Below are 12748 nucleotides of genomic sequence, written 5' to 3'. Positions count from 1 at the left end.
TTTTGTATTTTTAGTAGAGACGAGGTTTCACCATGTTAGCCAGGATGGTCGCGATCTCCTGACCTCGTGATCCGCCCGTCTCGGCCTCCCAGAGTGCTGGGATTACAGGTGTGAGCCACCGCGCCTGGCCGACAGGTGCTTATTAAACATTTCTTTACTAACAAATGAGAAAAAAAGTCATGGTATTTTATTAAACCATGTTTCCAGTCCCTCTTAGAGCTTCTGATCTGTGCACCATTGAGAAGCACTGCTGTGCTGAACTGCTGTTGCTAGTGGAAAGGTATCATATCCCTCATATATGTAAAGATGAAGAAAGAGATCCAAACCCCTGGTTGAAGAATGACTCCAGTGCTTCAGTCTGCTGGTAGGACAGTGGTACCAGTTAGTTACATGTCTAGACGGGGGTGCTGATTGGGGGAAAAGATGTTGAGTTTCTTTTTAAATATATTTAAACATTTTTTGTAATGATGGAAACAAGTAGACAGGAGGTGTGTTAGTCTGTTCTCATACTGCTATGAAGAAATACTCGAGACTGGGTAATTTATAAAAGAAAGAGGTTTAATTGACTCACATTTTTGTATGGCTAGGGAAACCTCAGGAAACTTACAATCATAGCAGAAGGTAAAGGAGAAGCAAGCACCTTCTTCACAAGGAGGCAGGAAAAGAGAGAGGGTGGGCCTTTGTACCCCCACACCAGCCAGCCGTTGGATGTGGCCTGCCTCCCAAAAAAGGGTCATCTCTAGGAAGGGGGACAAGGTGCCTCTGTCTTCCACCCAGTTTCCAGAGAGGGCTGCCTGCTGAGGCTGGTGGCCAGTAGCACTTCCAGCAACTCTGACGGGCAAGTCCACGGGGTGAAGCATGGTGTCTATCATGGCCATTAAATTTTGAATTTAGAAAATCACTAATGAATTTTTGACCCAATTTGTCACCAGATCTTTACCAAGTTTGACGACTGTGCAGGAGGAGACCAATAGAAAATTTAAAGAAGCAAAGAGAATTGTTAGATTTAATCAACCAAGCAGAGCTATTAGAGCATCTCATCAGCAATTTCTTACAGTTGGTTCTGAAGAAAATGGTTGTAATCAAGAATGTTTTGAGGCCAAGTGATGAGTCTCCTATGTAGTTTTATATATGATATGTAGTTGAAAGTATATTGTTGGTATCTGGCATATAGTTATATCTATCTTCTCTTGCTGTGTAATGAACTGCCCCAAACCGTAGTGGCTTGAAATCACCAGGTATTTGCTTACATTCTACCCAGTGAGCTGAGTTCACCTGGATGCTTCTTTCACTGGGCTTGCCTGGCCTTACTCATGCAGCTGCCATCCTCTGAGGCATAACTGAGACTGGATGTTCCAAATTCCTACCTCATGCCTGTCACTTAGCTGAACTGTTGGCCAGGGCAACTCAGTCTTCCCTCAGAGCATCCCCAGCAGGGGATCCCAGCCTTCTCAGGTGGGACTGGGTTCAATGAGAGCAAACCCCAGTACACAGGTGTGTATTAGCACATTGAGTTTGTTATTATTTTATTGAACAAAACAAACATGAGAGAATCATACCTGAATGAGTCATACATGAATCCTGGGAGGTGTGATCCACTGAAGTCATTATTGTAACAATCTACCACTGCCTGCACTCAGACCCCAGTTACTCATAGCCCTCCCAAGACTCTCAGAGTCTCATTCCACCACAGCATCAGGTTCAAAGGCCAGGATCTACATCAGGTCTGGATAGAAATGGGGCTTTCCAGCTGGGTTTGGTGGCTCATGCCTGTAATCCCAGCACTTTGGGAGGCCGAGGCAGGTGGATCACTTGAGGCCAGGAGTTTGAGCCTGACCAACATAGTGAAACCTCATCTCTACTAAACACGGTGAAACCCTGTCTCTACCAAAAATATAAAAAATTAGCCAGGCATGGTGGTGCATGCCTGTAGTCCCAGCTACTCGGGAGGCTGAGGCATGAGAATTGCTTGAACCTGAAGGGCAGAGGTCGCGGTGAGCCAAGATCGTGCCACTGCATTCCAGCCTGGGCGACAGAACGAGACTCCATCTCAAACAAACAAAAAAACAAGAAATGGAGCTTTCTCAGGCACAATTTCTTCTTGATCCAAAGATTTCTGAATGAAAAGACATGACACTCATCCCCAAAGGGGAGGGATGGAGGCACATCACAGTCACTTTCTTTAATGATTCTGAAACCTAGCAAAGCAGGTGTGGCCAGTGCTCCCTAGTCTGAGAAAAAGGAATATTCCTTGATTAGGGCCCAGCTCTGCGCCCTCTAAGTGGCCCCCTAATTCTTTTTCCTCTATGACTCTTGGCTCTGCCTTCTGAGAGCATCTTCCTTTTGTATAAGAAATAGCCTATGTTTCAGGAACAGAAAACCAAACACTGCATGTTCTCACTCATAAGCGAGAGTTGAACAGTGAGAACACATGGACACAGGGAGGGGAGCATCACACACTGGGGCCTGTCGGGGAGTGGAAGGCAAGGGAAGGGAGAGCATTAGGACCAATACCTAATGCATGTGGGGATTAAAACCTAGATGACAGGTTGATGGGTGCAGCAAACCACCATGGCACATGTATACCTATGTAACAAACCACATTCTGCACATGTATCCCATAACTTAAAGTAAAATGTAAAAAAAAAAGAAAAGAAAGAAATAGGCTGTGTTTGCAGCTGATTAACTTTCTCAGTTTGTGTTCTGCCCTGAGACATTTGGGACAGAGAGAGCTTTTTTCATTTTGGACTCTATCTGTCCCTTTAATCCAAACTAGCAACAGTCAGTACAACTCGCCTAAAAACTTGGAGGGTTTTCTCTAAGTCTTGTTAGGATTTCCCACATGTCTCAACAGCTGCATCCATAATTCTTTTCAGGACAGACCCCTTTCCACTAGGTGTATAGGCTGCTGTGGAACGGAGCCTTGAAGTGTCTTAGAAGCCCGTTTCACTACCTGGGAGAGAAGGTCTGCTAGGTATGACCTTAAATCTTTGTGAGATGTTTACGAAAGGTATTACAGCCACACCTTTGAATTGTTCCCTAACCTGCCACCAGGTCCTACTTTGAGAATCTTGTGCCACCACAAGAAACTGGAGACATGAAATAATTTTATTTTCTACCTTAGCAAGTCCTAGTTCTTCTATATTTTCTCTAAATTCTACCTGCAAACTGAACAGTTCTCTCCTTAGCTCATTTTTATCTTCCTATACCTGATCAATTGTATACCCAGTTAAAATAAGTTCATTGACCCTTCAGCATCCTACCTAGAAACCCCCTTGGCCACACGGGCATATTTATCAGGTACACTTCCTGTCCTCTAACCCGCTCTGTAGGTGCCACTTGTGTCAGTGCTTCACGGTGACAGTGTGGCTTGCTCTTTATCCAGCCTCTGATGATGCCTTCTGGCTTTGCAGGCTCACTCATGCTCCACCATCTCTCCAGTCCCCAACACAGCCCCTCACAGCTTTTCTCAGTTTTGCCTGCTGCATAGTCCAAAAGACAACGTTACATGTTTTTATAACAGCAGCACCCCACTTGTAGGTACCAATTTTTGTTTCAGAGTTCAATCAGAGTTCACACAAAAACCTGCACATGAATGTTCATGGCAGGGTTATTTGTAGTAACCATAAAGGAGCCTGGAAGCAACCCAGGTGTCCATCAGCAATGAATGGATAAAGGACATGTGGCCTATCCACACAGTGGGACGTTAATATTCAGACTTTACAAGGACTGCAGCACAGATGTATGCTAAAACATGGACAGACCTTAAAAATATTATGCTAAGTGAAAGAAGTCAGACACAAAAGACTGCATATTTTATGATTCTATTTATATTTGGTGTCCAGAATAGGCATGGAGACAGAAAACAGATTAGTGGTTGCCAGGGGCTGGGGGCAGAGGAGAATGGGGAGTGACTACTAATGGGTACAGGGTTTCTTTTGAGGGTGGAAGTAGATATTGACAGTGGTTGCACAACTTTGTGAACCTACTAAATGCCACAGAATTCTACATTTTAAAGGGGTCAGGTTTATTATATATAAGTTATATCTAAACTTTTTACAAAGTTTAACCAGGGACGGTCACTGTGAGTGACATGGGAGAAGGGGCATGGCAATTTAATGTTACACAGTTGTGAAGGAGCCTGGTGGTGACGATGTAGTAGGGGAGCTGGAGATCTGAGGAGGAATCACCATCAGTCAGTGAGTGGCCGCACTTATCCAGCTGCCACAGTAGAACCCAGAGGGCCTTCATGGGGAGTTCTGTGGGAAGCAGATACCTCTGTGCAGCTACCTCCTCTGGGGGCCACAGCCAAACCCCGTCATGGAGCAGGGACGGCATAGTCAGGAAGAAGAGTTGCCCATGGAGTGGAGTGAGTGAGGAGAAGCTGGTACCCATGGACACTTCTGCATCAGTCCTGCATCTGATGACAAGAAAAAGCCTTTCAGAGACTAAAGGCCACTGCTTCAGGTCTGCATTCCAGATGTCACACAAGTTCCTCTTTTGGCCAAGTCTAGACAAGAGCCTAATAGTGAAGGAGCTTCTTAGAAATGTAGTTCCTGGGTTAGCCAAGCTGACCTGGCACAGATGGTCATGATATTTAAGAACAGAGGTTCCTGTAGCTCACGTGAATGATGGCAAGGCCCTGACAGAGCATTTGGCATGGAGACGGGAAAAAACAATGGATTGCTACAAGTGCAGAGGCCTAGTAGGTGACACAGCCAGTGTGCTAGGAGCAGGAAGGGTAGTGCTTTTGTGACAGCTATTTCAGGGCTTCAGTGGGAGGGGGAGCGCTGCAGCAAATGGTGACATGGAATTTGGGCGTTGAGCATGGAACCACCTACATATAAATAGTGTTGTTATTCTAACCATGAGACTGTGGAGAAGTCAATCACAAGAAGCTTGGGTGGTTGAGCTTGATGAGTAAAACGCTTATGTAGAATCAGACTATCAAGACCAAGATATGTAAAATATTTTTGTTCATTGTATTTGTAATCTCAGAAAGTCTGTTTATTATGTCTGTAATCTCAGAACAGTCAGAAAAAGTATTTCATGAAATTCAAATAATTTGTATATGTATTTTACTTAGGGAAAGGATTTTGCACAAGCCAGCAGCTATGCAGATATAGCTGTGAACTCTGATAGATATAATCCAGCAGCTCTTACTAATAAAGGGAATACAGTTTTTGCAAATGGTGATTATGAGAAGGCCGCTGAATTCTATAAAGAGGCTCTAAGAAATGATTCTTCTTGTACTGAAGCGCTTTATAATATTGGTAAGTGAAACAAGGCGAAATTGCTTTTTAAATTATTTATTTTTTGCTTTGTATTTGTTTTTGTTTTGTTTTGCTTAAAGAGCTCAAACACATCAGGAGGAGGAGTTGACTTCCTTCTAACAGAAAATTGAAGACTACAGCCTCTCAGATTATAGTTTATTTTAAATGGAATTAATGATTCAGAAGCTATGCACTGCAAAATTTGGATCAGGCTTGCTATACTGCCCTCTAAAAAGGCTTTTCCATCACAGTGTATAATCCTAATTTCCCAAATTTCTGCTAATACTGGATATTATCATTCTTTTTAACTTTTGCCAAGCTGATAGATGGGAAAAAATCCCGTTTGCTTACTTTTTAATTATGAACAATTTCAAACATACATAAAAGTACACACAAGAAATAAGTACCCGTGTACCTATCACCCCAGTTTAACACATTTTCACATTTTGCCATCTTTACTTCAGATTTTGTTTTTAATAAGCCAAATATTACAAGCCATGGAGTCTTACCACCATCACATTCTCTTCCCCGCCTTTCAGAGGTTGCCTGAAGTGGAGCATCATCATCCCGGGCATGAATATCACGCCGGGCATGAATTTGCAGTTTTGCAAACGCCTGTCCGTACAGTACTGGGTCTTGTCTCTTGGATTGTTAATAACGTTTCCCTGCCTAGGTATTTTTTGCTTTCTTTGGTTTGCTTATTTTATTCTCCTTTCTATGTTATGTCAGGAGTTTATGGCTAAAAACTGAGTGGAATCTCTAGGTCTATGAAGGAGATTGATGGGTTGGTACTTTGCTGTAGGGCATCTGTCTGGTCTGGTCTGTTTAGTTGGAGACCTGCCCATAAGTCAATTGTATCTTTCCTCCCAGAAGAGACTCTTTAATCTCCTGCCTGAAGGAGGAGGGAAGGCCTACTGCCAACCTTGAAGTATAGGGGAGGCGAGAAGGAATTAGCCATGGGAGAGCCTGATTGAGAATGTATGTTTCAAGTCACTGAACAAAGGGAGGCTATGACCACTTGGGTATCTGGGAAGAGAGCATTGAAGAGAGGCACAAAGGTCTTCATGCAGGAGCTTTTTTCCTAGATATATCCTTATTTATTTGTTTTGTAACTATTAAATATTTCTCCTTTCTCCATTGCTTAGATTTTTAACTTTGTTTCTAATTTCTTCTATGGAAGAATTGTTTTATTATTGATATAGTAAAATTTGTCTTTTTTTTTTTTTTTTTTTTTTGAGACTGAGTCTCACTCTGTTGTCCAGGCTGGGGTGCAGTGGCATGATCTCAGCTCACTGCAACCTCCGCCTTCCAGATTCAAGTGATTCTCCCGCTGTAGCCGTCCAAGTAGCTGGAACCACAGGCACGCTCCACTATGCCAGTCTAATTTTTTGCATTTTTAGTAGAGACAGGGTTTCACTGTGTTGGCCAGGCTGGTCTCGAACTCCTGACCTCAAGTGATCCACCTGCCTCGGCCTCCCAAAGTGATGGGATTACAGGCGTGAGCCACCACGCCTGGCCAAATTTGTCTTTTAAAAAAATTGTGTTTATTGCTTTATTCATTTGTTTATTGCTTTATGAAGCCCTTCTTACCTTCAGATTATAAATCATTTTTCTATATTTTCTTTTCATAGTCTTCTTATAGCTTTGTTTTTTCTGTTGAGTTTCAAAATTTTGAGTTCATTTTTTATGAAATAAGAATCTACATTTAAAAAAATTAATGGCCAGGCACAGTGGCTCATGCATGTAAATCCCAGCACTTTGGGAGGCTGAGGCGGGCGGATCACAAGGTCAGGAGATGGAGACCATCCTGACTAACACAGTGAAACCCCAATCTCTACTAAAAATAGAAAAAATTAGCCAGGCGTGGTTGCAGGCACCTATAGTCCCAGCTACTCGGGAGACTGAGGCAGGAGAATGGCGTGAACCCGGGAGGCAGATTTTGCAGTGAGCCGAGATCATGCCACTGCACTCCAGTCTGGGCGAAAGAGCAAGACTCTGCCCGCCCCCCAACACACACAAAATAATAATAATGTATAGTCGGTTGTTCTGGCACCACTTATTACTAGCATTTTCCTCCCCACTGATTTTAAATGTCTTTAAACTCTATAACTGAGTGCATTTCTGAACTATTTGTTCTGTTCTATTGGTCTGTCTATTCCTGCCCCCCACTACACTTTTAAAATCACTGAAGCTTTGTAGCATCTTTTGGTGTCTGCCAGTGGAGAATCCCCACCCTAACATTATTCTTTAAAAACATTCTCAGTTGGCCGGGTGTGGTGACTCATACCTGTAATCCCAGCACTTTGGGAGGCTGAGGCAGGTGGATCTCTTGAGGCTAGGAGTTCCAGACCAGCCTGAGCAACATGGCAAAATCCTGTCTCTACTAAAAATACAAAAAATTAAATGGGCATAGTAGCACACGCATATAATCCCAGCTACTTGAGAGGCTGAGGTAGGAGAACCACCTGAGCCTGGGAGGTCGAGGCTGCTGTGAGCCATGTTTGCGCCACTACACTCCAGCATGGGCAGCAGGAGTGAGACCCTGTATCAAAAAACAAAAACCTCAGTTCATCTTCATTTTCTCTTTTGGATAAATATTTACATATATTTTGAGATTTATTCTGTTAACGTTAAATAAATTAATACCAATAATGACGCTTATAGGTTTTCTTTTTTTTCTTTTTCTTTTTTTTAAGGCCTTACCTATGAGAAACTAAATCGGCTGGATGAGGCTTTGGACTGTTTCCTGAAACTTCATGCAATCCTACGAAACAGTGCCGAAGTTCTTTACCAGATAGCAAATATGTATCTTATTTGAAAAACTTAGGGACAGTTATTAATTCTCTCAATTGGTGATTGAAGATCAATTATTAAATAAGTTTAATGAAGTAATTGAGGATAATATTTGAAGTAAGTGATAAGGATAATCTAACTAGCAGATTATCATGTGATAAAAAAATCATTTGAGTAATGCTATTTTAAAATGTTATTTGCATTGAAAGAGGAATTAATGGTTAAAACTATTATTTATTAAATTTTGAAAATAACTGAAGTAATTATGACATTTTGGGTACATATAAACCATTCATTGAAAGTCAGTTTGGGGCTTTAGAACATTGTATTAATTCTGAAGCTTGTAGGGTATCATTGAAGCACTAACTTACTAAATAAAATACTGTTTATTACTGATTCGTACTATTGATTGAGTTCGGATAATTTTTCTTATTTTTTTAACTGACCTGTAGCTATAATGAGGTGTCCAAAGACTGTTACCCTCTAAAATTATGTAATTCTTCATATGAACTCACTCATTCATTCTGTTCATTTAATAGTCATTTATTGAATGTATACTATGTGTATCAGTATTATGTTTCAAACTCAGGGGAATGTAGAACTACAAAATGTTGCCCTCATATCAGTTTCTTCCACAACACGTAGCTTTTTAAATAAGCCCTGCTCTTGGTTAAAAAAGCAGAAATGTGTTAATATTTTTAATGCTTTTCATGCTATTTGAAAAGCACTTTAATTTCTCTCCTTATTTTAGTGAGCTTTGGCCACAATGTTGGGAAGCGTTAAACATGTTAGGTAGGTTTTCAGGTTACTGTTATCTTGATTTAAATTTTATACAGATATGTTTAGAAAATTTTATATGTCATAAGGTGTACCATTAATAATTTTAAGTACCATCTGCTGTACTTTTGATAAAGAATTTTGTTTAAACATTTTAGTTTTAAGCCAGGCACAGTGGCTCATGCCTGTAATCCCAGCGCTTTGGGAGGCCGAGGCAGGCGAATCATTTGAGGTCAGGAGTTCGAGACCAGCCTGGCCATCATGGTGAAACCCCATCTCTACTATAAATACAAAAATTAGCCAGGTGTTGTGGCAGGCACGTGTAATCCCAGTTACTCCCAAGACTGAGGCAGGGGAATCACTTGAACCTGGGAGGCAGAGGTTGCAGTGAGCCAAGATAGTGCCATGGCACTCTAGCCTGGGTGCAGAGCTAGACTGTCTTAAAAAAAAAAAAAAAAAAAATTAGTTTTAGATCAGATAGCATCATAGTTACTCCTGTTAGTCTTTTTGTTCATTTAATTTCTCTGAAACTGCTAGTGTCATTATCTTTTACTACCCAATTCATGATCAGCTAGGATCAAGTCAAGCAATTGATATATTTGAGACTGTTTGAGTACATTTCCATTTTTTTTTCTTGTGGTATCACACTTGTCATCATTAAAAACAGTAGATTTTTCTGGTGTCACCCTTGTCACCATTGAAAACAGTGCTTCTTTTTCAATAAACTTTGGATTGGAATATCTTCATTTCACTGAAATACCTAATATGTATAAAATAAATAGTAATTAGTCAAAAAGTATTGGTATGAATAAATTATTTGTATATACACAGAAGACTTAGTAGGTACTGAAGAAAGTTACAAAAAAAAAAAAACAAAACCCACTATCCTTGGGTTTATAATCTAATTAGGGAAAACTCACAGGAAAAACACATGAAAGTAATTCCCTTAATATGCTGAACATGTTAAGAGAGAGAGAATAACTGGATGCAACATTCAGGACATTTTTATTAAGGACAATTTTTGGACAATACTTTGAATAATTCTACCAGAAATTTGGGAGTTGATCTTAGTGGATAGTAATGAAGGAAAAGGGAAAGCAGGCTATACATAGGGAGCGAGAATGTTACCTCCACAGTACTGCTGCATTCCATCTCCACCCCTGAGAAATCCAGAGGAAACACTACACAATAGCACATTACTGTAGGCTAAGAAATATTGTTACTGTAATGTTTTTTAAGTTTGTTTATTGGTTAATGAATTTAGAAAACGTGTTTTCCTTAACTGACATTGCCTAAGATATGAATTAATGGAAAATCCCAGTCAAGCTATTGAATGGCTAATGCAGGTGGTCAGTGTTGTTCCAACCGATCCTCAAGTTTTATCTAAACTGGGAGAATTATATGATCATGAAGGAGATAAATCTCAAGCATTTCAATATTACTATGAGGTAGGTGTGTTATCTTAATTTCCTTCTGTGTTTTAGCATTTTATGAATTGTTATAAAGGCAGCAAGACTTCGAAATTTTAGAAGATCTTCCCAGTTTTAAAATGATTTATTTAAAATAAAGCATTCTTGGAAAATGAAGTTTTTGTTTTGTTTTGTTTTGAGATAGTCTTGCTCTGTCGCCCAGGCTGCTGCACAGTGGTGTAGTCTCGGCTCACTGCAGCCTCCTCCTCCTAGGTTTAAGCAGTTCTCTTGCCTCAGCCTCCCGAGTAGCTGGAATTACAGGCGCCTGCCACCACGCCCAGCTAATTTTTGTATCTTTAGTAGAGGGACATTTCACCATGTTGGCCAGGCTGGTCTCGAACTCTTGACCTCAGCTGATCTGCTCACCTCAGCCTCCCAAAGTGATGAGATTACCACCACGCCAGGCATGAGGTTAGTTTTTTACTTGTTTTAATGAAAAAAAATGAAATAGGTCTGGGTGAGGTGGCTCACATCTATAATCTCAACACTTTGGGAGGCCAGAGTGAGAGGATTGCTTAAGACCAAGAGATCAAGACCAGCCTAGGCAACATAACAAGACCCCATCTCTAAAATAATAATTGTAAAAGGATAGGTGTGGTGGCCCTTACCTTTAATCCCAGCACTTTGGGAGGCCAAGGAAGGCAGATCACTTGAGGCCAGGAGTATGTGACCAGCCTGGCCAACATGAGGAAACCCCCTCCCTACTAAAAATACAAAAATTATCCAAGTGTGGTTGTGGCATGCCTGTAATCCTAGCTACTCAGGAGACTAAGGCACAAGAATTACCTGAACCCAGGAGGCAGAGATTGTAGTGAGCCAAGATCGCATTTAGTACACTCCAGGCTGGGTGACAGAGCGAGACTGTCTTAAAATAATAATAATTAATAATATTAATAATAAAAAGAAGTATAAATTCATTTTTCTCTTGAAGCACGATTTGCATCTCTTTTTTATTCTTTTAAATATTTAATTGAACTCAGCTCATATATTGTTATAGCAAAAGTATTTACAGATAATTGAAAAATGTGTCAAGCAAAGCTTAGGTTTTCTAAATATTATAGAGTTTCAGAATTTACAAAGTACTTAGGACAGCTCATACTCCTTTATTAAGAAATGTCATATTGGATAAATTTATTCAATAGGTAAAGTATTCAAGAAGTAAATTATATGTTGCCATTGAAGTTGTGTTGTTACATTCCATATATTTTTCCAGTCATATAGGTATTTTCCTTGTAATATGGAAGTCATTGAGTGGCTTGGAGCCTATTACATTGACACCCAGTTTTGGGAAAAAGCCATTCAGTACTTTGAAAGAGCTTCTCTTATACAGTAAGTAATCATTAGGATTTTATGTTTAGTTAATGTCATGTCTTGAGTTTTTTTAATCCCTAGAATTAGTATCTGATTTCAAGAACAGATGTTGATGGACGGACATTCATAAATTATTTTTGTTTGTTTGTTGTTTGTTTGAGACGGAGTTTCGCTCTTGTTTCCCAGGCTGGAGTGCAATGGCATGATCCTGGCTCACTGCAACCTCTGCCTCCTGGGTTCAAGCGATTCTCCTGCCTCAGCCTCCCGAGTATCTGGGATTACAGGCATGTGCCACCACACCCGGCTAATTTTTTGTATTTTAGTAGAGACAGGGTTTCACCATATTGTCCAGGCTTTTCTCAAACTCCTGACCTCAGGTGATCCACCCGCGTCAGCCTCCCAAAGTGCTGGGATTACAGACATGAGCCACTGCATCTGGCCAAATTATTTTTATTTTCTTATATTTTATTCTATTTGACTTGGTATTTATTGTGATAAATATATTTCCCTTTGCATAGAATTTTAAAATATCCTCTTTAAGGTACTTTTCTTTATGTGTTTTTCTTATTCATACCTCAGCAAACAATTATTATTTCTTTATCAATGAGAAAATGACTATTTTCTTTGTCCTAGGACAAAGTTTCATTTCTAAAAGAGTCTTAATACAAAACAGTTTTATTGGTTTCAATTTATAATTGATATATATTAAAAATTAAAATTTTTCAATGTCCTTAAGTTACATATGTATACATGTGCCATGTATACATGTTACATATGTATACATGTGCCATGTATACATGTTACATATGTATACATGTGCCATGTATACATGTTACATATGTATACATGTGCCATGTTGGTGTGCTGCACCCATTAACTCGTCATTTACATTAGGTATATCTCCTAATGCTATCCCTCCCCACCCCCGCACAATAGGACCCAGTGTGTGATGATCCCCTTCCTGTATCCAAGTGATCTCATTATTCAATTCCCACCTGTGAGTGAGAACATGTGGTATTTGGTTTTCTGTTCTTGCGATAGTTCGCTGAGAATGATGGTTTCCAGCTGCATCCATGTCCCTACAAAGGACACGAACTCATCCTTTTTTATGGCTGCATAGTATTC

The 12748-nt window shown here is 40.3% G+C and overlaps 1 protein-coding gene across 2 annotated transcripts in view; it reads left to right on the top strand.

The window, feature by feature from the left end:
- IFT88 (intraflagellar transport 88) overlaps positions 1-12748 on the top strand; it is a 116787-nt gene that overhangs the window by 56009 nt on the left and 48030 nt on the right. For both annotated transcript variants that reach the window (XM_011976522.1, XM_011976523.1), the window contains 4 exons: positions 5087-5273; positions 7970-8078; positions 10141-10291; positions 11526-11641. In XM_011976522.1, the coding sequence (XP_011831912.1) occupies positions 5087-5273; positions 7970-8078; positions 10141-10291; positions 11526-11641 (563 nt within the window). The remainder of the gene's footprint in view (positions 1-5086; positions 5274-7969; positions 8079-10140; positions 10292-11525; positions 11642-12748) is intronic.

Source organism: Mandrillus leucophaeus, unplaced genomic scaffold, assembly GCF_000951045.1.
Source record: "Mandrillus leucophaeus isolate KB7577 unplaced genomic scaffold, Mleu.le_1.0 Scaffold168, whole genome shotgun sequence".
In the NCBI taxonomy this organism is placed as follows: domain Eukaryota; kingdom Metazoa; phylum Chordata; class Mammalia; order Primates; family Cercopithecidae; genus Mandrillus; species Mandrillus leucophaeus.
The sequence above is the reverse complement of the archived record's forward strand: the minus strand, read 5'-3'. Positions and strand labels throughout refer to the sequence as shown.